At 49.2% G+C, this 25,706-nt stretch overlaps 10 protein-coding genes across 10 annotated transcripts; 8 read left to right on the plus strand and 2 right to left on the minus strand.

The window, feature by feature from the left end:
- Nucleotides 1-131: 131 nt before the first annotated feature.
- KY384_004507 (uncharacterized protein) lies at nt 132-3,116 on the plus strand (the record flags this gene model as incomplete). The annotated part of the gene is made up of 1 exon (XM_044813012.1): nt 132-3,116. One exon carries the CDS (start codon nt 132-134, stop codon nt 3,114-3,116), a length of 2,985 nt encoding a protein of 994 aa, XP_044670432.1.
- Nucleotides 3,117-3,633: 517 nt separating this feature from the next.
- Nucleotides 3,634-4,767, plus strand: KY384_004508 (uncharacterized protein; the record flags this gene model as incomplete). The annotated part of the gene is made up of 1 exon (XM_044813013.1): nt 3,634-4,767. One exon carries the CDS (start codon nt 3,634-3,636, stop codon nt 4,765-4,767), a length of 1,134 nt encoding a protein of 377 aa, XP_044670433.1.
- A 1,774-nt stretch (nt 4,768-6,541) lies between these two features.
- KY384_004509 (uncharacterized protein) lies at nt 6,542-7,236 on the plus strand (the record flags this gene model as incomplete). The annotated part of the gene is made up of 2 exons (XM_044813014.1): nt 6,542-6,767; nt 7,229-7,236. 2 exons carry the CDS (start codon nt 6,542-6,544, stop codon nt 7,234-7,236), a joined length of 234 nt encoding a protein of 77 aa, XP_044670434.1.
- Nucleotides 7,237-9,000: 1,764 nt separating this feature from the next.
- Nucleotides 9,001-9,542, plus strand: KY384_004510 (uncharacterized protein; the record flags this gene model as incomplete). Its single annotated transcript, XM_044813015.1, has 2 exons — nt 9,001-9,059; nt 9,122-9,542. The coding sequence occupies 2 exons, from the start codon at nt 9,001-9,003 to the stop codon at nt 9,540-9,542; spliced, it is 480 nt and encodes a 159-aa protein (XP_044670435.1).
- A 252-nt stretch (nt 9,543-9,794) lies between these two features.
- Nucleotides 9,795-10,358, plus strand: KY384_004511 (uncharacterized protein; the record flags this gene model as incomplete). The annotated part of the gene is made up of 1 exon (XM_044813016.1): nt 9,795-10,358. The coding sequence occupies one exon, from the start codon at nt 9,795-9,797 to the stop codon at nt 10,356-10,358; it is 564 nt and encodes a 187-aa protein (XP_044670436.1).
- Nucleotides 10,359-11,001: 643 nt separating this feature from the next.
- On the plus strand, nt 11,002-12,201 carry KY384_004512 (uncharacterized protein; the record flags this gene model as incomplete). The annotated part of the gene is made up of 2 exons (XM_044813017.1): nt 11,002-11,040; nt 11,260-12,201. 2 exons carry the CDS (start codon nt 11,002-11,004, stop codon nt 12,199-12,201), a joined length of 981 nt encoding a protein of 326 aa, XP_044670437.1.
- A 1,647-nt stretch (nt 12,202-13,848) lies between these two features.
- Nucleotides 13,849-14,634, plus strand: KY384_004513 (uncharacterized protein; the record flags this gene model as incomplete). The annotated part of the gene is made up of 1 exon (XM_044813018.1): nt 13,849-14,634. One exon carries the CDS (start codon nt 13,849-13,851, stop codon nt 14,632-14,634), a length of 786 nt encoding a protein of 261 aa, XP_044670438.1.
- A 564-nt stretch (nt 14,635-15,198) lies between these two features.
- KY384_004514 (uncharacterized protein) lies at nt 15,199-15,909 on the minus strand (the record flags this gene model as incomplete). Its single annotated transcript, XM_044813019.1, has 1 exon — nt 15,199-15,909. The coding sequence occupies one exon, from the start codon at nt 15,907-15,909 to the stop codon at nt 15,199-15,201; it is 711 nt and encodes a 236-aa protein (XP_044670439.1).
- Nucleotides 15,910-19,698: 3,789 nt separating this feature from the next.
- KY384_004515 (uncharacterized protein) lies at nt 19,699-21,380 on the minus strand (the record flags this gene model as incomplete). Its single annotated transcript, XM_044813020.1, has 3 exons — nt 19,699-19,865; nt 20,926-21,252; nt 21,305-21,380. The coding sequence occupies 3 exons, from the start codon at nt 21,378-21,380 to the stop codon at nt 19,699-19,701; spliced, it is 570 nt and encodes a 189-aa protein (XP_044670440.1).
- Nucleotides 21,381-23,661: 2,281 nt separating this feature from the next.
- Nucleotides 23,662-24,716, plus strand: KY384_004516 (uncharacterized protein; the record flags this gene model as incomplete). The annotated part of the gene is made up of 2 exons (XM_044813021.1): nt 23,662-24,108; nt 24,165-24,716. The coding sequence occupies 2 exons, from the start codon at nt 23,662-23,664 to the stop codon at nt 24,714-24,716; spliced, it is 999 nt and encodes a 332-aa protein (XP_044670441.1).
- Nucleotides 24,717-25,706: the final 990 nt, after the last annotated feature.

The following is a 25,706-nucleotide window of genomic DNA, read 5'->3' on the forward strand; positions in this document are numbered from 1 at the left end:
CATTGAATAATCGCACGCGTCGTATCGATAAGAAATGCCAAGACTCAACCTTTCGTCAGCCCTATGGGTGAGGTTGGTTCGCGACGACTTTAGCATAGAGTTCATTGTTCTGTTCAATCGAGAGGGACTGAATGAACGCTTCAGCATGGTACGTTGGAAGAGCAGCTTCTAGACACGTTCGGCCAAACTCTTGCCGGTTCATCGCTGGTCGGCGCCTCCCCCGTCTCCGGTCAGCCTTTCATACCTCTCTCCGACGCCGAAGAAGCGACGCAGAGGATGCACCTTCGCAGGTCCCGAGTGATGCGGTCGGGGCATCGTCAAATATAGAGCACACAGACGGAGGACAGCCACAGGTGATTGGTGGCTCTGGTGATGTGCCGGAGAAGCCTTCCAGACCGAAAGATGCAAGCAACTATGGGTCGGCCTCACGCAGAGCAGGGAGAAATATTAGGCGTCCGAAAGAACTACCTCAGCCATATATACCACACTGGTTCCTGGATCGAAATGTAGTATTGAAAAATGACGTGGAGCAAGCGCAAGACTCTTCCGCTTTACCAAACGGCGAGATTGGCGAAACCTCACTTCTTGAGTCTCAGGCGGTCCAACCAGCGGAGAATCAAACAGAGAATGCAAAAAGAGGAGATGGGGATGGAACTGTCACAGGTGATCTCAAGATCAGTCCTAACGTAGTTGAGGAAGTTACAAGTGTGATTCAGGCCGGCTTATGGGTTCCCAGTCGAGAGCACGCAGAATTGACCGCATCCATAAGACCGCACCTGGTCCTCTCTTGTCCAAGAGCTGGTGGCTCAAGATACTTAGATCAAATTGTTAGAGATATTGCTAGGCAGTCGAATTCCGACATTCTGCGATTAAGCGCACAGGATATTGCTGAAATTGGGGGCGACTATATGGAAGGCGCAACGTCTTTCAATTCTAGTTCTCTGAGTACAATAGGCTACGATGTCGCTGGTGTGAGTGAAACACGTCCTTCGCCTGCTGCAGAAAGCACTCAGGACGAAGCCGAGGAGTACGACGAAGACGGAGAGGACGAAGGGCAGGAGTTCGAGCAATCATCTAAAGCCTTTCCTCCAACACAACTAGGTGCCATGAGCGTCTCAATCCTGCCGCGCGGAGCTTTCAGCTTAGGTGATTTGAGCAAATTCCTCAAGTTTCCCCTCCAGACAGACGGTGACAGCTCAAGTCAAGTACCCAAGGTATCGGGCAGCAAATCTACGATACAGATAGAAGACAATACTCCGGATATGAAAATGTCTATGCTTATTGACACTTTACTGAACGCACCTGACTTGAAGCGGTTGACACAAACCTATTCATCGGAGCCAGAGTCATCGGGTGAAACGCCACCTGAAAGACCACCCCCGAACGCAAATTTTGACACACAAAATCACCAATCCCAAGGGGAATCAAGTAAATTGATTGTCATTGTTGAAGATTACCCACAGATCAACATGACCCTACAGGGCAGCAAAGTCCTGAGCAAGTTGCACAGCGTTGTTGATGGTCGACGCTCTGATGGTCAATCTGTTCTCATCGTTGGTACTGCATCATCTGACCGAGGACCCACACTCGGTGATCACAAGGCCGCTATTGACAATGCCCAAACTCAATCATGGGAAGGTGAAGTACGAACGATCGTCGTTCCAATTGAGGACAGCAGTGTACATGGTCGATTGTGGAGCGAGCACAAACGCAGAACCCGAGAGATCAATCTACGGCATTTGCGACACATGTTGCGAAGGACTAGCCCAAACCCGACCCAAGTAAGTGCAGTTGTGGATGATTGGCGGCTGCCATTAGAATCGCAGTGGGCTTTTGTGACAGGACTGGATCAATCGATCTGGAGCTTAGACAAGGTGAACCGGATCGCAGTCGTTGCTTTGGGTCTTCTAAACAAGTCTGGTAATATGTCATCAAAAACCATCGAGGCTGCCTTTGAGACTATCGATGCAAGCGACAATTCAAAGTACGAATGGTGGAAGAAGCATATGAACGAGAAGCAAAAAGGGTCTGAAGGCGCTGTTGCTTCTGCTGTCAGTACTCAAGCAGATTCTGAAAACAGGATTCGAAAGCTGAGGAAGAAATCCAATGCTTATGAAAAGAAGCTTCTCAGTGGTGTAATTGACGCCCAAAGTATCCGAACGACCTTTGCTGATGTGCAGGCACCCCAAGAAACCATTGAGGCCCTCAAGACATTGACGTCGCTTTCTTTGATCAGACCAGACGCTTTTACGTATGGGGTCCTGGCAACGGATCGAATACCGGGTCTGTTGCTGTATGGACCTCCAGGAACGGGGAAAACACTGCTTGCAAAAGCTGTGGCAAAGGAGAGTGGCGCGACAATGCTTGAGATTAGTGGCTCTGATGTGTATGACATGTACGTTGGCGAAGGCGAAAAGAACGTCAAGGCCATCTTCACACTGGCGAAGAAACTCTCACCTTGCGTTGTCTTCATCGACGAGGCAGACGCTATCCTCGGCTCCCGGAGCAGTGGGCAAGGCCGAACAAGTCACCGAGAATTGATCAACCAATTTCTGCGTGAATGGGATGGTGTGACTGACATGAACGCGTTCATCATGGTCGCGACGAATCGGCCTTTTGATCTAGATGAAGCTTCGTTAAGAAGGCTGCCACGCCGACTCTTGGTCGATCTTCCCGTGGAAAAAGACAGGGAAGTCATTCTGAACATCCACTTGAAAGATGAGCTGCTTGAGCCTCAAGTCTCGATACCGCAACTTGCCACACAAACCCCATTCTACTCAGGCTCAGACCTCAAGAATCTCTGCGTGGCGGCGGCTTTGGCCTGTGTTCGGGAAGAGTCCGAGTCTGCCGCTGAATTCAACAAACAATCTCCTGACGAAATATACCAGTATGCAGAGAAGCGGACATTATGTCAGCGACACTTTACCAAAGCCACGGAGGAAATCAGCGCGAGTATCAGCGAAGACATGGGATCTCTCTCTGCCATTAGAAAATTTGATGAGAAATATGGAGATCGCAGAGGTCGGCGGAAGAAGCTTGGAGGCTACGGCTTCAAGACAGTTGATGATTCCGAGAAGCTTGGGTCAGACAATGCCAGGGTTAGGAATCGCACATGAGACTTTGCTTACATACGTTACAATAATTCATAGAAGCATACCATGAATAGATGATGGTGTGAGTAGCGATGTACTGTACATACATCCATCCATCGTGTTCCTTACCCTTGAGACACGAGAATGAGATGTTGTCAGCCAACCAACCACGCCGTCGCAATTAACAATTAACAATGCCAATCCGGAGGAGACGACGCGCAAACCTCAAAGGGAAGGTGGGGGAACGCTAACTCCGGCCTAAGAACTCAATTCCAGCCCCTAATACCCGATCGATCTCTCCCGCTGGGGCTCTGGAGGGCTTGGCACACCTCGCCGAGGCCCAACTTAGGGATGATGCCGTCATCTAACAAGTCGAGCTCAGTGTTGGTACTGTGATACACCTGCCAACTTGAGCCCATCATGTATCTACAACAACCAGACCCATTCACGACCTCCTTTACATCTGCTCTGTTCTTATTCTCATCGTTCCAGCATCGGGCGAAGCGTGTTGCCCTTGAAAAGCAGTGCAATCTCCCGGCCGATGGGATCCGCTTCCCCTCCTTCTACCCTTCAACTCTCATCTGCACGTGATCTTCCTTCACTCTCTACTACGCATCCAATCAATGGCACGAACTCACAGCCGCCCGAAGAGACTGCGGGTCCAGAGCCTAAAGCAAAGCATTTCAAATCCACATACTCCGAGAAGAAAGCCAATGAGGCGATAGTCCGAGCGGCAAAGGCAGAGATCAGGAACAAGCTACGAGAAGACTGGGAATTCCCGCTGCCTGTAGAATGTCCGACATTATGCTTCAAAGTCGAAGAGGTCGAATGGGTTGAGCGAGAGGCAGACGACGCGAGCTCTCATTTGGCCTCCCCAAGCGAAAATATCGATCCCCTCGAATTCCGGAATCCTAATCCGTTCGACTTGGGACTAGCTGGCAAGGACTGTAAAGGAAGTACAATGGGTACTGAAGCTCAGTCGAATCCTGGCCTTCAGCATTTCCTCCTGCGACGAGACGCATGGACTGGAGCTCGTCACCGTCGGCCACCATCCCCTCTTACTGATTCCACCTCTCCACGACACCCTCACATGAACAATGTTGCCATGGGCTCCCCCACATCTACAACTTCCTCTGGCTCACCTTCGTCATCGAGCACGCTATGTCCTCCAACCTCGCCATCATCCACCGAAACTCTGAATCCGCCAGAAGCTGACGTCCTAATTCCTATCGGACCACCAACACTTCCCTCAACGCACCCAATCCGTGCATCAGTAACATCAGCCACTTACCCAAGTCTTTACAGCAAAATTGCTATCCAAGGACTTGCGCCTACAATTCCCATCAATTTGAAAGATATGACGCAAGCATTGGTAGCAGGTTGGCAAAAAGATGGGGAGTGGCCTCCCAAGAGTGAGGCCGCGGAGAATGAATGTGATGCAAGGAATGGCCGGTTCACTTCACGCGGCGGTCATTCCTCGCGCTTATCGAGGGATGTGTTGGATGACTCTATTCAAATTGGGGCAAGGACAGGAAAGAAGCTGGCCAGGCGATCCGTGGGGAGAGTGAAGAAAGTACTGGGGATGGGCAGTAGTGGTGGAAGCGGTGATGGCAGGGAGGAAGTGGCCGGAGAGGTAAAAACCGCGGAAGCCGGAGGGCAAGCAAAGTGTGTGTGATTTGAGTCCTCAAATCAAATACTGGCGTTCGCAATATGGTAGAAGACTGTTTGCTTTGCACTCTGATGTATTTTAGGTGTGGGCTGTCTCGAAATGCGTCTAGATCTGACGACCTGAAATATGGACAAGAGAACATTATTTTTGATGGAAGAGTGCCTATCGCCCTCTGCTAATCACCGAATACCACCACAAGAACCTTGCCCCATGGATATACCTTGACCCTGCGCAATGTTGAGAATTCCAAATGCGGCGAGCATAGTGGAGAGGGAAAGCTTGAAATATCCAAGAAAATCCAAATAAATCCAAATAGGTGGACATCTTCGACCGCAGAAGCTTGTCCGAAGAGCAAGATGAGGCGATGCAAAGTCATTCAAGACTTGCGGTGCGCCTGCACTTATACGTGTCGACATTGACTACGCCAGAAAGCTAAATCTGTGGCTCGTTTTGTGGATGAATAGACGACTCAGTCAAAAAAGGTGAAGAATTGATGGTTGACAAAAGGAACCTGAGATCTTGATGCGCTCACCCTCGACGGAGAAGAACAGACCGACCAATCCAAATTTCGAGAAAGTAGTCGTCGACTACCCTAATAGAGCAGCTAATATGCCAATCAACCACAATGCAGACTATACGGCCTACCTCAAAGTCAAGGTCAGGGCCAGGGATGTGTATCAAGAGAGCCAGGGGGCAGGAAGGGGAGGCCAAAGTACTTCCTTAGACCTCTGATGCTTACATTTGAACACTTTTTTTTTTTGGTGAGGAATACCACGAGACTGCTCATCGCTGAATCTACCCATTATTAGAGCACCTCGCGCTCGTTCGATTCTCTACTCCATCTAGTTTCATACTTTGAAACCAGAAAGACCAGACACCACGTTTCGTTACGAGGGCGGCGCTCTGCTCCATCACAAGTTCGGTGACACGAATATCAGTAGGAGTATGAGATGCTTTTAAAAGGTGAACAGCCAGGACAGCTCCATGAATCTTCAGCCAGATCCTCCTGCAAAAACAGCATCTATCTGACCGGCGCAGGCAGCGAGATGAGGCACGTTCGAGAGGGCAAGCGGCGTGTCTTACCGCGCAAAGTAAGTATCGAAGCACGGATGCAAACACTTTTGACTGCAAATGTATTCGAGTCCCTTACGGCTGACACCCTGTCTGTCACGACGATTCAACGTGGCGTTTACTATTTTCAAATCGACCAGAACGGACTCCACTGACGGAGTAGTCCTAGTCAAGCTTGTGTCCGAACATATCAGGACTTACCGATAGTCTGTCACCTACAAGACGTTGTCGACAGAGCTGAAACCTTTTGGCGTTGAAGCTGAGGAAGCTTAGCGTCTTAGAAACAGGGGTGTTTGAGTTCTTCGCAAGATTTGCATCGCTTGCTGAGGTGGCTGCCGATCTATCGATGTCCAATTGAACCTTTGAATCTCACCACTTTCCGTCCCCCGAGTCACATCAGATAGCAATTTGTTATTGACGATCATGCTGTGCCTCAGAGCATGCTCTTTTGGGGGGCCCGGCACAGGGCAGGTGGCTTTACCCCAAAGCGCAAACACTACTCCACGATTGACTTGGTGCCGCATACGTTATGTCGGTAGATGTTTTGACAGTATTACCGGCAGTCCTCCGCAGGTTTTCGCAACGACATTGAGCATAATAATGACAATTCATCTGACACATATCTATCTACCATGTTCTTCTCCTCCCAGCTTCAACGAGTTTCTCTACAGACGTTCTGAAATCTGTGGTCAACTGCAAGATCTTGAAAATGGACAATTACAGCATGCTCAGCAACCCCTCTGTCTGGGCCAGTATGCAGAACCAGCCAGTCATGCCGCCGCCGCCAGGTCAGATGCCTGATTTCAGCAATCCTGAACGTAAAGCCTACCAGGTATATGCGTCTGCTTGTGTCTGTTTACCACTCATGCTGTTCTTTGGTGCGATGCGACTCTATGTCAAGTTTGCGATCATAAAGAGTTGGGAGTGGGATGACGGTAAGATCTGGTGCCCAAGGGAAAAAAATGCTAACCATGTAAAGTGACTTGTGCGCTTGGTCTTGTATCACAAGTCGCCCCAGCCTAGGCTTTTACGTGCTCAAATTTAGACAGGCTACTGGCGTTGGCTATTTGGCTTTGGCCCTCAATGGTGAATATCTTCATCGCTAGAAATTTATTGTCGGAGCTGAAGCAAATGGTAGCGGCAAGTGGACCTGCAATCGGAAAACATCTGTGGGAGGTCACATTCCGGGAATATGATGTTCATCAATTGACTGTAAGCTGTTCACAAATTTCTTCCACCTTTATCAATCTTCTCACCCTTAGGCTCCATTACATAAACTAACGGCACTGAAGCTGGCGTACCTCAGTGGAATAATATACGGACCTTGCATCTGGCTTGTGAAACTCACACTGTTCATTCTCTACATTGAAGTCTTTCGACCGCTCAACTGGCTCAGGTATCTAGCTTATGCCGGCATCGTTATCACCGGCCTTCTCTATATGTCCATCATGATCAGCTATACCATCATGTGCCACCCTGTCGGCGGAAATGACCAGGTTGCATGGCTTCTTGGACTCAATTCACCAACGTGCATTCGCACGCACTCTCTGGTCATCATGTTGGGTGTCGTAAGTTTAATCAGTGACTTATACTTGCTGGTCCTTCCATTGCCGGCAGTGTGGAAGCTGCAGCTTCCCTTGCGTCGAAAAAGTGGCTGTTTCGGCCATGTTTTTCACAGGCTCAATGTTCGTTCTGCCACGCTATTGGTACTTGCTTGTAACTAAGTCTACTACAGAGCGTGTGTTGCAAGTGCATTTGCCTTGATTTACAGAGTCGACATGGCAATTAACCAAGACGTTACATGGGTTTTTGTCCCTCTGGCTGTTGTCACGTAAATACTGTACCTCTTTGCTGAATCCGCTACGTATCATTGACTTGAAGCTAGAAACGTTGAGTTCACAGCCGGTATCTTGGTCTGCTGCATGCCAGCTACTGCGAAAGTCCTCCAGCAGCTAGGCGGTACCAATGCAAAAATTCTCTCAAGCTATCGCAGACGATTCAAGTTCACGTCATCATCGTCGTCAAGCCACAATGCTACTGAGCGCTTCAGTAAACCCAGTGATATCGCCATCCACAATGACCCTAGTGTGCACGAAATTTCTGGAAAGCTAGAGTCCGTTTGATGATAATTCTTCGCACTCCAATGGCCGTCAATCATTTCAATGCCATTCCGTCCGATCTGCATGTATATCATATGCATGAACAGCACGGCTGGTAATGGACGAGCTTAATGTATTGCTGATTTTCATGATCACATGCTCTGACCTCAAGGCGGCTTTGAGCATATGGAGATTACTGGCCATTGAGGGCACCTCCTTCTCGCTTTTGAACAACTGGCCTTCTCACTGATAACACTAGGCGACGTTTGCCTTATATCTTCACCATGACAGCTAGACTCCACAAGAGTCTCAAAATTGAGTACCATCAAGCTATTTGCGCAATGGTTGAGAATTGGTCAAGGCAAGTCGTCGATTTTTATAAATTCTCGGAGACTCGGCCGAAGCTCGGAAGTCCGCTTCGGCCGCTCGATCTCCGTCGGCCGAGCCGAGAATTTGAAAGCTGGGGTATCTGGCCATGAGCAAGATCTGGGCGACAAGTGGTGAAGTACGGACTATCACAATAGAGTCAATGCACCCTACTTGGCAGCAGTATCAACCTCTCAGTAGGTTGTTCGGCGTTTGAACCCTCAATCTGAATTATCTGACTTGCATTACAAGACCAAGACAGGATAGTAGGAGGACACCAACATTGCCTGACGTGCTTTCGTTGGAAATTCCCAAGCAAAAGACTCATGTTAGAGTCTACAGCGTTTTCGAAGACTTGAACGTATGATAGATGCCTTGAACTAGACGCGTAACAAGATTCTTCAACACAAGAAAGGAACTACTGCTGCTAATCTAGGTCTAGTGAGGTCTTTCAACCAATCATAAAGTCTCTCATGATTGATGACGCGGACTGAGAAGACAGTCTCGTGTTCCAGGCTACATTTTACCGCTTTCAGTCACCTCATACCATCTCCTGAAAGATTCAGCTTATAGACATTGCTGGATCAGAATCCTCTAAGGATTCACCGACATTCTCTTGCATTTGCCGTGTGTCAGAAGCGCCAGTCGAGTTCGCATCTGCCAGCTCTCCTTTCGACGTGATACTCTTGCCTGGTCCGTCACGATGGGAGCTGGATATCCCCTTCTCATCACTTCCTATGTCATCGATTGGGTCGTTTTAATGTACTTTCCATAACTCTTCTAACCACAAAGTAACACAATGATGGCTAATGAATGACTTGTAGAGCCGTAGCAGCAGTTGGTGCTGGCTTCTCCTACATCGGCCCTCGAAAACGCCCCTTCGACATAACGGACCGCTCGATCTCCTATCCCTTGAATCCTGATACCGTCACAAATACCGTCCTAGTACTGAGCACTCTCCTCGCTCCAGCTGCCATCATCTTCCTCGGTAGTCTCTTCAACCCATTCCCCTCTCGCTTTCTCACCACCGACAACCCAAATGGAAAATCAAGTTCTTTCCGCCGTAAGGTCTGGGAATGGCATACAGGCTGGCTCGGTCTTGCTCTCGCCTACGCTCTCGCCTTCACAATCACCAATGGGGCGAAGGAAGTCCTTGGCAAGCCCCGGCCCAATCTGCTGGCACGTTGCCATCCTGACATTTCAAAGAGGTTGGTGGCAGCGGCGGGGGCATTGGCGATCAGATAGAGGAAGGGATTACGATGTTTAATACAAAGATCTGTAAGAGTACGGGAAGTGTGCTGAGTGAGGGATTCAGGAGCTTCCCCAGCGGTCATTCTTCACGTAAGCTCTCCTTCTCCGCAATACGGCTTTGAAGACTGTAATTACTCACCACGATTGTGCGATGTAGTTGCATGGGCGGGGCTGGGATATCTAGCACTTTGGCTGTGCGCAAAATTCGGCGTCGCCATACCAAGCCTGACGCATCAAAGTTATACCATGGGTCTTAATTTTCCGAATCAAGCACCAACTACGGCGAAGGGGGAGCGAAAAACAGACACCCTCCGCAGACAAGCTGCGGCTCCTCCAGCATACCTCATCATATTTCCTCTCATTCCAATCGCCGGGGCCATCTACATCTCCAGCACTCGCTACTCTGACTTCCAACACCACGGCTTCGATGTCCTCATGAGCGCAATACTTGGCAGCTTGACGGCCTGGCTAGGCTTCCGATGGTACCAGATGCCAATTCGAAGAGGAGGCTGGGCTTGGGCAGCGAGAAGCTTAGAGCGAGCATTTTGGAGGGGCTTAGGGGCTGACACTTATGGTCAAGATAGAGGGCTAACGGTGGAAGATTTGGAGCATGCGCGTGCAGCTCAGGGCGTGGCTGACGGAGCGATGCTACCGCAAAGCGTTGGACATAGTGGGACTCAGGATCATAGTGATGGGAGTGGTGGGAGTTACGAGTTGAGAGATCTGGGAGGGACAATGGCACAGGCGCCGACTGATTTTACGGCTCTTGGAGAGGACAACGGGACTCGACGCGTGGTCAGGTTGGCGTAGTCCTGGCCACTCGGGCTGATAAGTCCGTTGCCTGAAGCCTTTGCGAGCATGATATGTTTTTGATAGTGTCTAATGGAAGACGAGAGGGTTGCTTGTCCTACACAAGCCAGCTACCAAGGATAGGCGCCAGAAAAGACTTCGCTCGATCGAGTAGCGTCACGACTCGTTGGCGTGGTGTTTGAGAACTAAGGTTGATCTAGCATTCTGACAGACAATCCCGTGTGCTGTCAGTGGCTGTCAGTGAAATATCTAGCCACTTGAAGGTTTTAATTCAAATAGAAGCGGTACCTGAACTAGCCTAGCTTGGGAAGTCGGTTCCTGCACCGGCTACAACCGTCTGAAGATAGACTTCTCGCCAAGATGCATCATGCGAGATCGGCCTCGCTTGTCCTATGCGGAAACATCTTAGTGGTCAAGAGAGGTAGTGTACCCCGCCCTTCGGACCATTACTCACACATGAAGTATTTGACGATGGTCTTGGCTTTCAGTATAAGCTGTAAGAGACCCACGCACCATGAAGTCTTCATCCGTCAGCTGCCACCCCAGAAAGATTTTGAGGAGGGCTGAAGTCTGGATATGGAAGGGAGCTTCTGGTTTCTGGCCCTTTGCGCGGTGGCCGGCCTGTCATGTGCATGGGATGATTATGAAACTTTTGAGAGCAGAACCTATTTCTACGTTGGAGGTACGTTGAATGAGTTTTTTTCGTATAGCGGCTGATCAGATAGCAGGCCGGTACGAGAATGTCACACAAGTACCTGCGCCAGCGTATCAGGTGATACACCTCAGCTAATTCCATGTCAGCCGATTTTTGGTCCAGGAGAAGTCCTCACAGGTCAGATCTATGTCGAGAAACTTGTGCCTAGGGAGAACACACAGCCATATCCACTCGTCTTCATTCCAGGCGCTGGTCAAACAAGCACAGTACGCAATTCGAGTCACGACCGGTATTCGGGCTAACTTCGTCAAGAACTACCTCAACACACCAGATGGACGCGAAGGCTGGGCATCCTATTTTTTGAAGCATGGCTACACAATCTACTTGACCGACCCCCCACAACGCGGTCGCTCCCCTTGGATTCCCGGCGAAGGCACCGTCGAAGCCGTCCCCGTCTCCTACGTCCAAAAGTACTTCACCACATCCGAAGTATTCGCACCAACTGAATGGCCACAAGCCTCTCTCCACACCCAATGGCCTGGCACCGGTCTAGTCGGCGACCCCATCTTCGACGCCTTCTACGCCTCCCAGGTGCAATTACAAACCAGTGCATTCATCTCCGATGACAACACCAAGCCTGCCTACAACGCCTTGCTCGACAAGATCGGCAACGCCATACTAGTCACTCACTCCCAGTCGGGACCGTATGGCTGGGTAGCAGGCGACGCACGTCCTGAACTCGTGAAGGGCATAATTGCAGTCGAGCCAGAGGGTCCGCCTTTTGTGAACGAGACTGGTCCTACCGGCCCACCACGCCTCGATGGCGTCACACGACTTCCTCTACATTATGACCCCCCTGTGACTGATATAGTTACAGATCTCAAGACCGTAACCATCCCGCCGCCAGAGGGGAAGCATTATACATCCTGCACGATTCAGGCTGAGCCAGCGAGGAAACTTGTGAATCTGTCGAACGTCCCCGTCGTGCTAATTACAGGCGAGGCGAGCTATCATGCGCCGTATGATTATTGCACGATCAAATTCTTTGAGCAGACGGGCGTGCCTATTACGTGGATAGATCTGCCGAGCGAGAGGTTAAGAGGGAATGGGCATTTTCTTTTTATGGAGAGGAACAATCTTGAAATAGCAGGTCTGGTGCTAAGTTGGCTGGAGAAGACTATAAAGTGAGTCAGAAAATGCACGGAGGTTTTGTTGTGAGCGGTATTATTTAAGAATTGTAATGCTTAAGATGCCAGTTTTGAAGAGGCTCAAACCGTTCGATGTCAGGTCAATTATAGGAGATCAGGTTTGGAACGCCGTTTTGATTATGGAGACTGTGCTATTCATCCAAAGACGGGCCTGCTGCACGGATTGAGGAGCCGAAATCTTCCGTATCGTCATGTCGTTCCCGTCCTTTTAGCTCTTCACACGAATTCATTCCAGACTTAGTTTTTCCGCAACTAGGACAGCAATGGCCGATATAATGATGTGTAAGTTGCTGTCGCAATGGGTTCCCAGAGCGCCGGGGTGAGCTCGGGTAAGAACGACGATGCACGCTGCATTCTTGGGGCAGAGAAAATTTTCAATTTCTTTTTCCCAACTTCAAGCAAAGTCCAAATTCTCTATTGAAACCAACTTTGCAAGAACAAATCCTACAATTCTCTCTTTTTCTTCCTCAATCTCTCGATATGGGTTCATATCGACCAAACTACGGCCATCGTGCCAATTCCATGTCTCTTCGTGAGGGCTACAGTGCCATTGTACCTTCTTGGATACACACAAGAGAGTCTGGTGCCTGGGGAAGTGGAGGTACGAATATGACTGGTGTCGGCGCAGGAAGGGTTAGAACGTCGACGGGGCTGTTAACCTCGTGGCTGTAGTAACTACAAGGTTGCGAGTTGTCCGTAACTAAAATACCAACAACATTTTTGCAGGATTTGAAGCGCTATGGAAGTATCATCGTCGTGGTCACGACATTGAACACTTGGAGTACCAGTTCAGAAAGCTTGGATGTTCGAGAAACTCCAGCGAATGGCTCAAAAGATGCACACCGATCCTTTCTGGAACCCACGTCACGGATTGGTCTCAACGGAAAAAATGCTATCCACACTTGGGTAGCCCCTACGATGTTGAATTGTCTTCCCTCCGGCGCACGTAACCCTCATATCTTACAATACTGGTCACCTCTCACCTAACAGATTCTCATCACCTGATACCAAAAGACCTAAGCAGCAGCCAAAGCTGAGTCTTTACCGCCGAGTCGTCGGCTATCACTACCGATGTCTCGAACCAAAGATAGACTTGTGACGCAGGTGCTCAGACACGGAATACTTTGCGAAAGGAACAGCCGAGCGCTGTCTCAATGTCTAAGAAGCGCTTTGGCTCACTTACCTCAGGAGTGTGTTTTCTGCGAGATGCAGAATTCACAAAGCAGCAAGTACAAAATCTTGATATTTCAACAGTGACGGCGAAGCATTACGCCAGGTTATCCTCACGTCTAGGAAGCCTTTTCCTTGGGAACTTCACGAAAGTATGGCATTCAGAAAGCTTGATGAGGCTCATATAGGCTTTGCAGTACGAAGCCGTGTCTCGTCGCCACCAAAAAATGTCTAATTTGCTCTCCATTTCGAGAGGAAGCTTCTTCGCATGACCGAATTAGGCCCATAATACGTGTCTGCACCGCCTGGTTACTGCCATATAAGAACGCTCAAGAGGGTCTTCGAAGCCACTTTCGGTACCGTGGCGGCACTTTCACCTCAGGTCCAAGATATTACCGTCTCTCGCATACAGATTCTCCTACATCATCCATTCAATATTCCGCAACCCTCACCTTTCATGCCGTCTCCACTGAACGCACGCCTGCTTCCCGTCCTCATCTTTCTCACCGTTCCCCTCCTCCCAACTTCAGCAACCTACAACGTACTACCAGCCCCACCCTGCTCCGGCGACCGGGGTACCGATTCATTCTTCGTCCCCAACTCCATCAAGCCCTTCATCTGCCTTGGCGGACACAAGGAAATTAAATTCAACCTCACCTGTACCTCCGTCCCCGTCACAGCCGCCTCGTACAAATCGTCCCTCGCAGAACTGCAATCGAACGCCTACCAAGCCGTCGCCAGCCACTCAGTCCCGAAATACGACTTCGAACACAAATACGACACGACCGCTTGCGTCCCACCACAAATCGGCGGCAGTGGGGATGCGCCCGTCTCGTCCGTTACGAGAATCTTGACTCCAACGGACATCCCACCCGTGCCAGACAATACACGCAGGCGTAGATCCAGGATGGCGGATAATCCAGTCCTTGAAACATCCCCGACTGAACCTTGCACGGAGATCAGCATACGTCAGCTCGCGGACGATGAGCAGAGCGTTTTCGAGAAACCGGGAAGTCCGTATCATGTGTTGCTACCGCAGGGAGCGAAACATTTCACCCTAGAGACCTGGTCGGACTTGCTGGATACGCTCGCGCAGCTGCCAGGCGCTGATCAGGGCGGGGACACGGGTGGGAACGGTGGGCCGTTGCAGTGTAGGATTGATGTGTTTGAAGGGAATGGACTGAAGTTTGGGGAGGGATGTATTACTCCGCTGAAGGGGGGACGTTTGATGTCACGCACGTGAAGGCGTGTCCCGTGGCGAGGGTGGAGTAGAGGGTAGTAGGAGCTAACGGAAATGGTCCATGGATAGAAACGACTCTACCTAACTAATTCCGCTTCTGCTGGAGCCAGGTTCTAGACAGTAAAGCCTTAGAACAACAACTTCTATGGGCACACGCTTTTAAAGCAGTACTCCTAGTCTGCTACTAAGAAGGTTTCCAGTCGCAAAGTTCCATAAACAGTCCCAAATCGTCCCAATTTTCTAGGATTACTGCTCCTAATTTGACTCTCGCAACCAGCAAATGGCTTGGTTCAGGCTTTTTGACAATTCCAAATCTCTAAGAGCAGATACTTCTCTCCCATACTCAAGCGGTGATTGGAACATCAGAGTCTGGCTTGTGGTACGATTGTCTAGTATTTCGATCATTATAACGTCAAGAAAATCCGGTCACGGCTGATGGCGAGGTCGGATAATTCAATCTGGTCACAGGATGCAGGTTATCATTCCAGACGTGTTGCCCAAAATTTGCGTTTCAAAGGTCAAATGTTCGTTGGAGGGGAGTACGGAGGCTGCCCAAAACAGCAACCATCATCCTGCACCTCCACTGCCAGCAGCACCCGCCGCCGAAATGCCCACGCCTCCACCAGCAGCTGCTCTCGCATTCTTTCGACGCCTCTGCTCGACGGCAGCACAGCCCATGACTACTACTTCATCCACCAGACGTCGAACTGGATTGCCGAATTCGCCTAGGAACTCGAGTAGGCCGGTCGTGTCCATACTCCTGGGCTTCCCACTTTCCAGCGAGGAGATTTGCCCAGTCATATATCGAGCTATGGGTATCCCATTTTCATCAGTCAAAAGCCAGTTACAAGAGGAAGAGGCTTTCTTTTCTGGTTTCCAGATCAGGACACGATTAAGTGCAGGGCTTGTAAAGCGGTAGCCTGACTTGAAGAAGCCTCGAGATGATAGCATCAGCTCTTGCTGCCCAACTTTGCAGTGTATGTTGGAGCTTAAAGGCCGGAGTTGGACAGTGGCGAGTTGCTTTCGGGCTTCGCTGTTTGCATCTTGGAAATAGAATGTTAGGGACGGGAAGGAGCGGATACTGTTTTCTGTTGTGTACGTTCCTTGCGAGCTATCGGTGGAGGTGATCTCGAGGTTCAGGCCGGTATCGAGGGCTGATATTTGGAGTGAGTACGGAGAGAGCGGGTGTTTTTCGTGTTGCGCTGGATTGGATGGTCCATTTGCAGGTGGTGAGTACGCTGGAGGAGGTGATGATGGCTGCGTTGGGAGTGAAGTCATGACTCATTGATTTAGGTACCTACGCCCGATGGTACAAAGTGAATCAGCCGGTCTCTGAGGCCTCATGAATGTGTATACGCTGCATGATATCACGCCTGCTTGGAACGGAATGCTGCAAAAGCGATGATGTCATGGCAAATGTTGGTCTTGGCAGGGGTAAAAGGCCCCCTTTTCAGCCCCTTTTCGAGCCCCTTTTCGAGCCCTATTTTCTATTCTATCCATATAGCCAACCTGCATAGCGCGTGTATCATGATTAGTAGGAAAGTAATGATCCTGGATCCGAACGATCTCTTCAATATACCTGTAGCCTGCAACTGTGCCTTGTTTCGCAAGTCTCGTAAGGAATCTCGCAGCTTCTATTCTTGATCTCATTCGGGCTTTACCGCGCGGCAAGGTCGTCAAGCCTAGACTTCACATGCAGTCATGGCAGGGCAAAAGAGCGAGATCTGCCCCTAAGGTATTTGCACGGAACCCTTCACTCTAGCGAGGGTCCTCATGACTCTTTTACGACACGCCACGGAAAGCAATGTTCTCATGGCACCAACATCACACACTTTTCCTGGCTATGGTCCCGCGCCTCGCAGCCATCAGGATCCTGCTGGGCTTGATAGCAGAGGGACATCTTCGGAATTTGGACTTGTTGGGCGATATACCAATGAATGTTCGAAGGGACGATAATATCTGACTTGGAATATCTACATTCAGGGAGGAGAGGGTATCAATCAAGGAGAGAATGATTTTATTTGACCAACCATCTGAAGCCTTGCAAAATTTCGCCCAGAGACATGACTTGCATCACGAAGGCACGGAGAGTTTTCGAAACATGAAATCACCCTCATGTCGACGCCCCTCCCTGAGACCTTTGTTGAGGAGCGGTGAACACTATAATAGGGTTATGTGGAGAGTGTTTTTCTCCGATGCTGCTTGAAAATTACATCCATCATTAACAAGAGACTTACTGATATGGCCACCAATTTTCAAAACAGCTTCCCTTCCAATAGTCAGCCAGCACACAAATCGTATACTCCTTACACCAAATCTTTGGACTCTGCTTGGATTACGACTGAGTATTTGCATAAAACCCTATATGGCAAGCCACCCCTCTTCAACGTTAAATCCCCGCCGTATGCCTGACGAGAGTTGACCTACAAGGGATACAACATACCTCACTTACGGCGACTTCTACCACATCCATCTTGGCCTACGTACAACGTCTGTCCGAAGCCTTTCCAGGCCAAAATGTCCCGACCTCTAGAAGTTATGCACCTTCCGTTATCAGCACTTCTCAGCCATCCGATGTCCAACTCAATTCTTCCCACTCACCTCAGTCTGCCTCGGCCATACTTTGCAGAAGGAGTCTTCAGACCCATTGCTCAACCCAACATGCCTTCTCTCCACATCCTCCTCGTTGCTGCCTTATCAGCCACAAGTATGGCGATTGTTGTGCCTGCCGAGCTTAAGCAAAGGTGTCTTGGCTTTGGAGGTAAATGCCTCCGCTCCTCAATCGCTCTTGGCTGACCCGGTCTTGAGCAACGCTGATATTGTCCTTCTTTTAGCTGATTACTTCAATGACTATGGTGAATGATGCAGTGGTATCTGTGCTACCGATCGCTCGTGCAGGTGCCTGAGATGCAATTGAAAACGACTTGCAAGAAGTCGTGCGTCAAAGGATATGAAGCAAGGAATGCCAGAGAACTCGTGTCGAGGATGCAATGTCGGAGACTCTTGAAGAAGACGATGGAAATGATGGGCAAAGATACGATGACGCCGCTCGTTTATCAATCTCTCAAATGACCATTTGGCTGTACTATAGGGTTCAAATACATCCTCTATTGCTGCAGAACTCTTCCGACCCTACCTCAATCTCCTAAAGAGTCTCGAGAAGTCTTTCCCCTTCCCCCATGTCATGGCTAGTCTCACTGCTCCTCTCTCCATCCTGATTATGCCTCGACATTTACACTAGCAAGTCTGGATCATGCAGAGCGAATAACAGATTCAATGGCAAAAGAAGGAACAGAAGACAAGATTGTGGGTTGGATATCTGTGTTTCAGATTCGATTGCTATGTCCTCCTATCTGCCCACCGATATACTTTTGTCATATTTCCCAACTCCTTTCGAGACCGAATGCCCTCTCCATCGATCAATCGACGTATGAGAAGGCGCTCCCCAAACCCTTCTGTAGATCAAATTCCCTCTTCACCGATCGACCGGCCTTTAAGATGAACCTTTGCAGTCTCTACTCAAGTCCGCGCTCCGTCTCCGTCAATCTATCGACCTGCTAGAAGGCCCATACATATTAGTAAGATCACAGATATGGATGCAAGAGTAAGCTCACCAGCTCTCAGGACCGCAATGATCAGGTTTGAGACATCTCGGCTCCACTGCAAAGCAGATGGGTACGTAGATGGCACCACGTACAGGTGTGTCTCGTAGCCATCCTCCCTATCACCGTTAGTTGTTAGTAGTCTCAAACCACTGTTTGAGTCTTTGTCAGTTGTAGTCAGTACTAATCAGTCATTCTCACACAAAGAGCGGAGAATTACCACTGTCCTAAGACAGCTACACATCCCTCTTCTATCAATGAGCTGTTCACTCAAAGAAGCCCTGAATTCTCAAGGTATCAAAACACCTTGAGGTCAGCTCTTCAGTTCAAACTCCTGACTTTCTTTTCCACTCCTGACTCCAACTCAAACAGCTACACAAAATTATTAGCACACAGCACACACTCTACACAGATCAGTTAGCATGAAACCCTACACAGAAAGATGTTAGCAAAACAAAACTGGGTTATACCTACCTTTTGCCTGTCAGACCTCAGTTTGTCGTCCAATCCAGTGATGGCCAGTTCCAGTCCAGTATGTGTTGTCCAATCCAGAAGGAGTCTATCACTGCAAGGAGAAGCACCATCTGTTTAAACACCAGTCAGCATGTCAATATCAAGAAGGGGAAGAGGGAGACTTAGCCGATGTGAATGATCTGTGTTGGGGCCAATGCTGACCCCGGCCTTAAGTTGCAACCTAAATGTGACCACCAACTCCATGAAAATGCAAAAACCCAAACTCCAAGAAAATGCAAATCAAAAAAACCAACAAAAACACCAAACGCCTAACCAAAGCGCCATCCCAAGTCCCAAAAATCAAAAAAAGCACCAAATCAGACCACTAACTCCGCTTGCTCACCCTGTTTTTGAGATTGTTTTCTCTTTTCAATTTTTTTTGTGATTGTTTTTTATTTTCACATTTTTGTTTTCTCTTTTTCAACTTTTTTTTGTGGCAAATGCCATTTTGTAAAAACAAGACAGTAGTCTTGAAAGCAAATATATACAACAACTCGGTCTGCAAAGCTAAGTACATTGACGCCAATGTGCCGCGAAGCACTACTATCCGCCAGACAATGCACCTCGCAATCAAACCACACCACACCACTCACAACAACCACCACCATGAACTATACAAAGGTCAGCAGTGTTGAACAGTACTACTTACAGTATAATTCCTCTCAACTATCCGCACAAAACACCAAATCAATGAACTCTAGCAAAGGTCAGCAGAACGTAATACAATGTTCAAGCTTACAGCTGTTCACTGGGCATAATCATGCCAAGCTCTCATGATCCAGATCCAGATCCAGGCTCCAGGCTCCAGGCTCCAGGCTCCAGGCTCCAGGCTCCAGGCTCCAGGCTCCAGTGATGTCGTCCAATCCAGGTGTGCAGTGATAGACTCCAAGAGCTCCAGTCCAGTGTTGTCGTCCAGCCAGTCTCACACGTGCACCGGGGTCTGCTTGTAATCCTACTCTTGACCATCTTGACCTGGTGTATCCGTCTCTTCCTCATCATCACTGACATCATCCTCATCAACTGCATCTGCCCAACCCCCAACTGGTGGCACGTGTGGATAGTAGAATGTCGCAGTGACGAGCTTAGGTGCAAAGGTGACTCTCTTTGACTTTTGTCGACCTACAGTAGACAAGTGTCAGCGATCGTTCAAAGAAATAGTCAAGAAATGAGTAACGTGTAGAAAAAATGATGGAAATCAAAAAAGAAGTCAAGAAGAAATCAAAAGAAATGAAAAAAAGCAAATGAAGCACACAGGCATGTTCATGCAGAGCACAGAAATGGGACAGATGGGACAGATGGGACAGATGGAACAGATGGGACAGATGGAACAGATGGGACAGATGGGACAGATGGAACAGATGGAACAGATGGGACAGATGAAGCAAGGCAGAAAGAAGATGACAAAGATAAGAAGAAAGTAGTAAAGAAAAGAAAAAATGACAAAGAAAATGATCAATAACGCACGCACTGCCGCACAGCACGCATGGGACACATGGGACACATGGTACACATGGTACACTTGAGACACATGAGGCACATGAGGCACATGGGGCACATGGGCTGGGATGGGCAGATTGAAGATGATATAGATAAGAAGAAAGTAGTAAAGACAAGAAAAAATGGCAAAGACAAGATGAAATGGCAAAGAAAATGATCAGCAACGCACGCACGCAAGACCGCAAAGCACGCATGGGATGGATGGGAGTGGAAAGGGAGGGGAATGGGAGGCAGGAGAGGGGAGTGAGGTAAAGCAACGCAAAAGGAGATGGCAAGAATGAGAAGAAATGGCAAAAGAAAGGGCAAGAAAAATGATAGATGCAAAAAAAAGGCAGAAGCAAGAAGAGACGCAGGGAGAGAAAAGCAGACGCAGAGAGAAAGCAGACGCAGAAAGAGAAAGCAGACGCAGAGAGAAAGAAGACGCAGAAAGCAAACGCAGAAAGCAAACGCAGAAAGCAGATGCAGAAAGCAGACGCAGGGAGAAAAAGCAGATGCAGAGAGAAAGCAGACGCAGAAAGAGAAAGCAGACGCAGAAGGAGATGGCAGAAGTAAGAAGAAATGACAAGAAATGAAGTCGACAGCGCACGCACGCAAGCCGCAGCGCAGGGGATGGCAGGGAGGTGTGTAGTGTGAAGAAATAACAAAGGGGCGATGCACTGAGTAGCCTCCAAGGAGTGCCTACCTTTGAACACCCTCGCCCATGGCTTTTTCCATCCAGCTCCAGCTTTCGGATTTATGTATTGAGGCCTGACAGGCTTCTCCTTCTCTTGCGGCCGGAGATTGCTGATCACTCTTTGTCGACGCTCTGCAATGCGCTGCTGAACTATCAATTGTCGTTTGCTCTCCGCCGATGCTGATTGTTGAGTAGGGGCAGCATGTCGAGCTCTGTCTGCTATACGCAGCTTGCTAAAGGCGACAAGAAAGTTATCAATAGAGCTGAATGGAGGACTCACCTTGCGTTCGACTGGCTGCCCGGGTGTTTGGCTGCGGACAGGTCGAACAGTTGAATCTGCTGCTCGAAGTTAGTAAGGTAAACAAACATTTTGGTGGGGACGACGAACCCTTCACAGGCAGTCTTGACCGTGACAGCAGGACTCCTGAGAGTGCTGTCCTTGCCAGATTGATTCTGTCAATCATCTTGTCTGCTTTTGCTTTGCTTTGCTGTAATGTTGCTTTGATAGTCTGCAGTCTGTGTAATGTCAGCGTTCACCAAAATACAGAGAGTGCTTACTATGAAGAAAGAAAGAGGGAAGAAGGGAAAAACAAACCGATATACTACAGTGGCTCCGCGGTTTAGCCAGCTGTGGGGCCTTCGTCGGCCAGGCAGCACAAAGATTGATCCGAAGAGGTGCCGGGAATTTTGTATGAGAGAGCGCGCGCAGGGCTGGAATCTGGACGAGAGAGGGAAGATCGACGAGAGGCTTGAAGTGTATTCGAGGGAGTCGTAGGGCTGAGAGCAGAGCGAGGGAGGGGAGGGCTGGATGGGAGGGCAGTGAGGGAGAGCGAGGACGAGCATGTAGGGCGATAGTAGTATGTAGGAGTGATGTAGAGCTATGTTCTTCATTGTATCTAGTCTAGATACATCGTGTTGTGTTGTAGAGAAGCCTGTTGCTGATTCCAACCCATTGCTTACTCTTGACCAGGTGCGGCGTCAGGACAGTAGGCAGAGAGGTATAGAGATCCGAGGGACAGTCGACCGCCTTGAATCCAAGTCGGGAACTCGCAGAGAAGACTGTAGCTAGTCTTGATCCTGTGTAGACTGTCGGAGAGACAGCGGGTCATCTGGCAGTAGGCGTGTGATATAGGCGAAGACAAAGGCTCATGGGAGGGAAGATAGATAGAGATATGTCCTATTCCGTAGAGGAATCCAGTCTTTCAAGTCGAATTTCGAACTCCACGCACGGACTTGAGGGTCCGTGGAGGTGTCTTGCTGCGAGAGAGGGGCCGGCATGCTTGCTACATCCTGAGAGCAGCGCTATTGCTTCACAAGCAGGGCAGATCCTTCGGTCCGAATGAGTATAATCCTCACTTTAATCAACTTGACTCTCTCACTATTCAGAGATAAGCTGGGCGGGCATCGGAGCTCAGGAATCTGCAATCGACATCCTTTTGACCATGGCTCCAATACTGAGACAAGACATATAAAGCAGTGGTTCCCAAGAGCATCTTTAGGATACCTTCTGACTTACAATAGACTAGAAGTCGATACCACTCAGAGTTTGGCGCTCGTCTATGCTCTGCCTCCCTGACAACGGTCGCCAACGAGGACCGCACCTTCCACATGAATCTGAAAATATACACGCAGGAATTAGAGAGACTAGGACAAGCATATGACAGCTATTACAAGAGACGGCAGCAAGATTTAAATTGATAGGCACTATGTAGCTCTCGAGCCATTTTGAGAACCACATCTATCCACAATTTTCCATCTTCCCCATCTCGACGGCGTTACAGCTCGATTAGGTCAATCAGTGACTGGCAGACAGGCCGTCCCAAGCAGCACTATGCTACCCTGAACAAGACCTCCATCAGTCAGAGACTGCCACGAGTGAAGCTACGAGAGGTCAAGGATCAACGATATCTAGACACGAGCCGTTCGCCAGGTTCCAACATAAGCGAGAACCCTAGCTACGAAGTCTAGCCACCTCAGTCCTTGCCTTGAGAAGACAGGCCTATGTATGAGACCGTACCGTGAACAAATGTGGTATAATCAGCTGTCAGATCCCAACAAAAGCGAGAACACTGCCTAGCCGCCTCAATTCTTAGCTTGAGAAGAGGAAAAGAAGACCAAATATGAGACCACACCAAGAATAAATGTGGCATCACTAGTGACCTCGATGGTCACAAGGACCGGACATTGAAGACGTCCCCAAGGCGAACCAGACAGCTCAGACTCGAAGAGCCAGATTCATAACGCAGGAAAGGACGTATAAGAGATTGAGACAGCAATATGTGATCTTTTCAAAGGAATAGAGGGACGAGAAAGCGATATCAGACAAACAAGCTGGAAGAGCATTGCTGCAATTGCAATAGCAATACATTAGAGAAGAGCAATGAAGATGTGCTTAAGCAGCTTATTAGACGAAAGTCGTCGCTCCCTATGGTAGCCCCTAAAGCGGCCCCTAGAGCTAGCTCTCCCGGGTGCCGATGCGCGGCGTTGCGCTAAGAATTGCGCCTATGACATTGACCAACAGACAACAGGACTCTACCTCCAAGGCAGACACAACGATGACTTCGATAATCAGCCTTGCTGCCTTTCCGAGCGGTCCATCAGCTCATTCTTACATAAAGCTGTCCGCTCACGCAGCTTTGGGTCACCCTCATGACAATCTTCAACCTCAATGAGCGACGCTCCAGTCCTCATCCTCACACCACCCCAGCCTTTTCCGCTCGCAGCCTCGACTAAATCCAGCTCGTCATGTCCACTGGCCCCTCCGCTACGAGCTCAACCAACCCTGGTGCCTCTCTCAACCTTCCTCTCACGCCCACACCTCGCCGCACCGTCCGCACGCGCATCTGCATCATCTCCGACACCCACAACGCCCTCCCCCCGCTTCCCCCCTCCGACATCCTAATCCACTGCGGCGACATCTCCTACACCGGCCGTGTCTCAGAATTCGCGCCCACGATCGCTCACCTTGCCTCCCACCCAGCACCTCTAAAGCTCGTGATAGCAGGGAACCACGACATCACGCTCGACAAAGCGTACTACGCCAAAAGACGAGGGTACATGCATGGGGATGTCATCGAGGACGTTAATACAGTGGAGGAGATGTGGAAGGGCGAGGAGGCTAGGGCGAAGGGGATCAGGTACCTAGAGGAGGGCGTGACGGAGTGGGATGTGGGCAATGGGGCGGGGTTGAGGGTGTATGCGTCGCCGTATCAGCCCGAGTTTTGTGGCTGGGCGTTCCCGTATCAGAGGGGGAGGATCGGTATAATGCCGATAGCACGACGGGGAGTGGGGTGAGTGGGGCGGCTGAGAATCCCGTGCCGGATTTTGGTGACAGTCATAAGGGTGGGGGAGGGGGAAGAGGAACGGGGGTAGATATTATGATCACGCATGGTCCGCCGCGAGGGATTTTGGATGCGACGTTTGACAAGGTGCCGGTAGGTTGTAAAAATTTGAGACGGGCCGTAGAGAGGGCGAAGCCGCTGGTGCATTGTTTTGGACATATTCATGAGGGATGGGGTATTGGCAGGATGCGGCATAGTAATGGGAGTTTTGCGAGGGAGGTGGCGAGGAAAGATACTTCCTGGTGGAACAAAGATCGAGAAGAAAAGGGATATGTGTACGTGGATTTGACGAAGGGGGCGGAGAAGGAAGTGAAGTGGGGAGAGCAGACGATGTTTGTGAATGCGGCGATTATGGATGTTAGGTATAGACCTGTGCAGAAGCCTTGGTTATTAGACGTGGATCTGCCGGTCAGAGACGAAGAAAAGACGGATGAGGATGAGTACGGTGTTATATCGTGACTCAAGATGTACTTACCTTACGCCCTTGGAAAAGCGACGCTTATATATTATGAATAAGGAATAAATGTCCCGTTCCCCGAAATAACAGCACTATACTGTTATCTTGAAATATTTTCACTAGCTGTTGCAACGTCTTAATCTAGCGATCTATTCTTTTAAAGACACAATTCAAAGAAAATAAAAATAAAATAAGGCATATTCAGAGAGAAAAGGTCTTCTTCTGCCTTTGTTACTAACATTATCATTTCGTTGAGACGCCTTCTCTTAAGATGCTCTTATCAATCGGTCACAATTACAAATCAATCCATATAAAACTAGTTGTGCAGCGTTCACCCCTTGTGATAGGAAAACCCTAGCGAGAACGGAAATATGTGGTAGAGGTAGCGAAGCCACATGATTGAAAATAAATGCCCGCCAGAGCCACATGCTCAGCAGAGAATAATTTTATATAGCGTGCTATCTTGCTGATCATATCATGTTTCCCTCTGCTTGATCGGGATGAGGAGGACTTCGGTGATATAACATGATTCAAGAGTAACAAAGGTTTACAAAATTGACTTCAATATATTATAATTCACAAAGACTTGTCTTGTTTTCCCGACGAATAACGTCTTGTTATCTTTTGAAGATCTATTCTAGCCTATTGTTATGGTAAAATAAACAGGAAGAGGACGGATGCCAGCCTCTCCGTTGGCCCTGTATATCTCCTCCAGTCGTTAGTAGAAAAGGCCAAGACCTATTATTGCCTCTCCAAAAAATCTATTGGTCCTTTAAAGATTTTTTCTCGTGAACGTGGAACACAGAACTGGCAATACCCGACAGAAAATAGTGTTTCTTCGCCCCTAAGCCAGTTGTCTTTCGTTTAGAAAGGGGCTCCAACGAAGCAAGTCTTGTTAATTGAGTCATAGTTGCAGTGTAGTTCAGATCAGACTGGTTCTGATGTGTGCGGCCCGAAGAAGAAAAAGCCTCGAGAAATTGCAGAAACAGAAA

Source organism: Bacidia gigantensis, assembly GCF_019456465.1.
Source record: "Bacidia gigantensis strain McMullin 20006 chromosome Unknown contig_231, whole genome shotgun sequence".
Taxonomy (NCBI): Eukaryota; Fungi; Ascomycota; class Lecanoromycetes; order Lecanorales; family Ramalinaceae; genus Bacidia; species Bacidia gigantensis.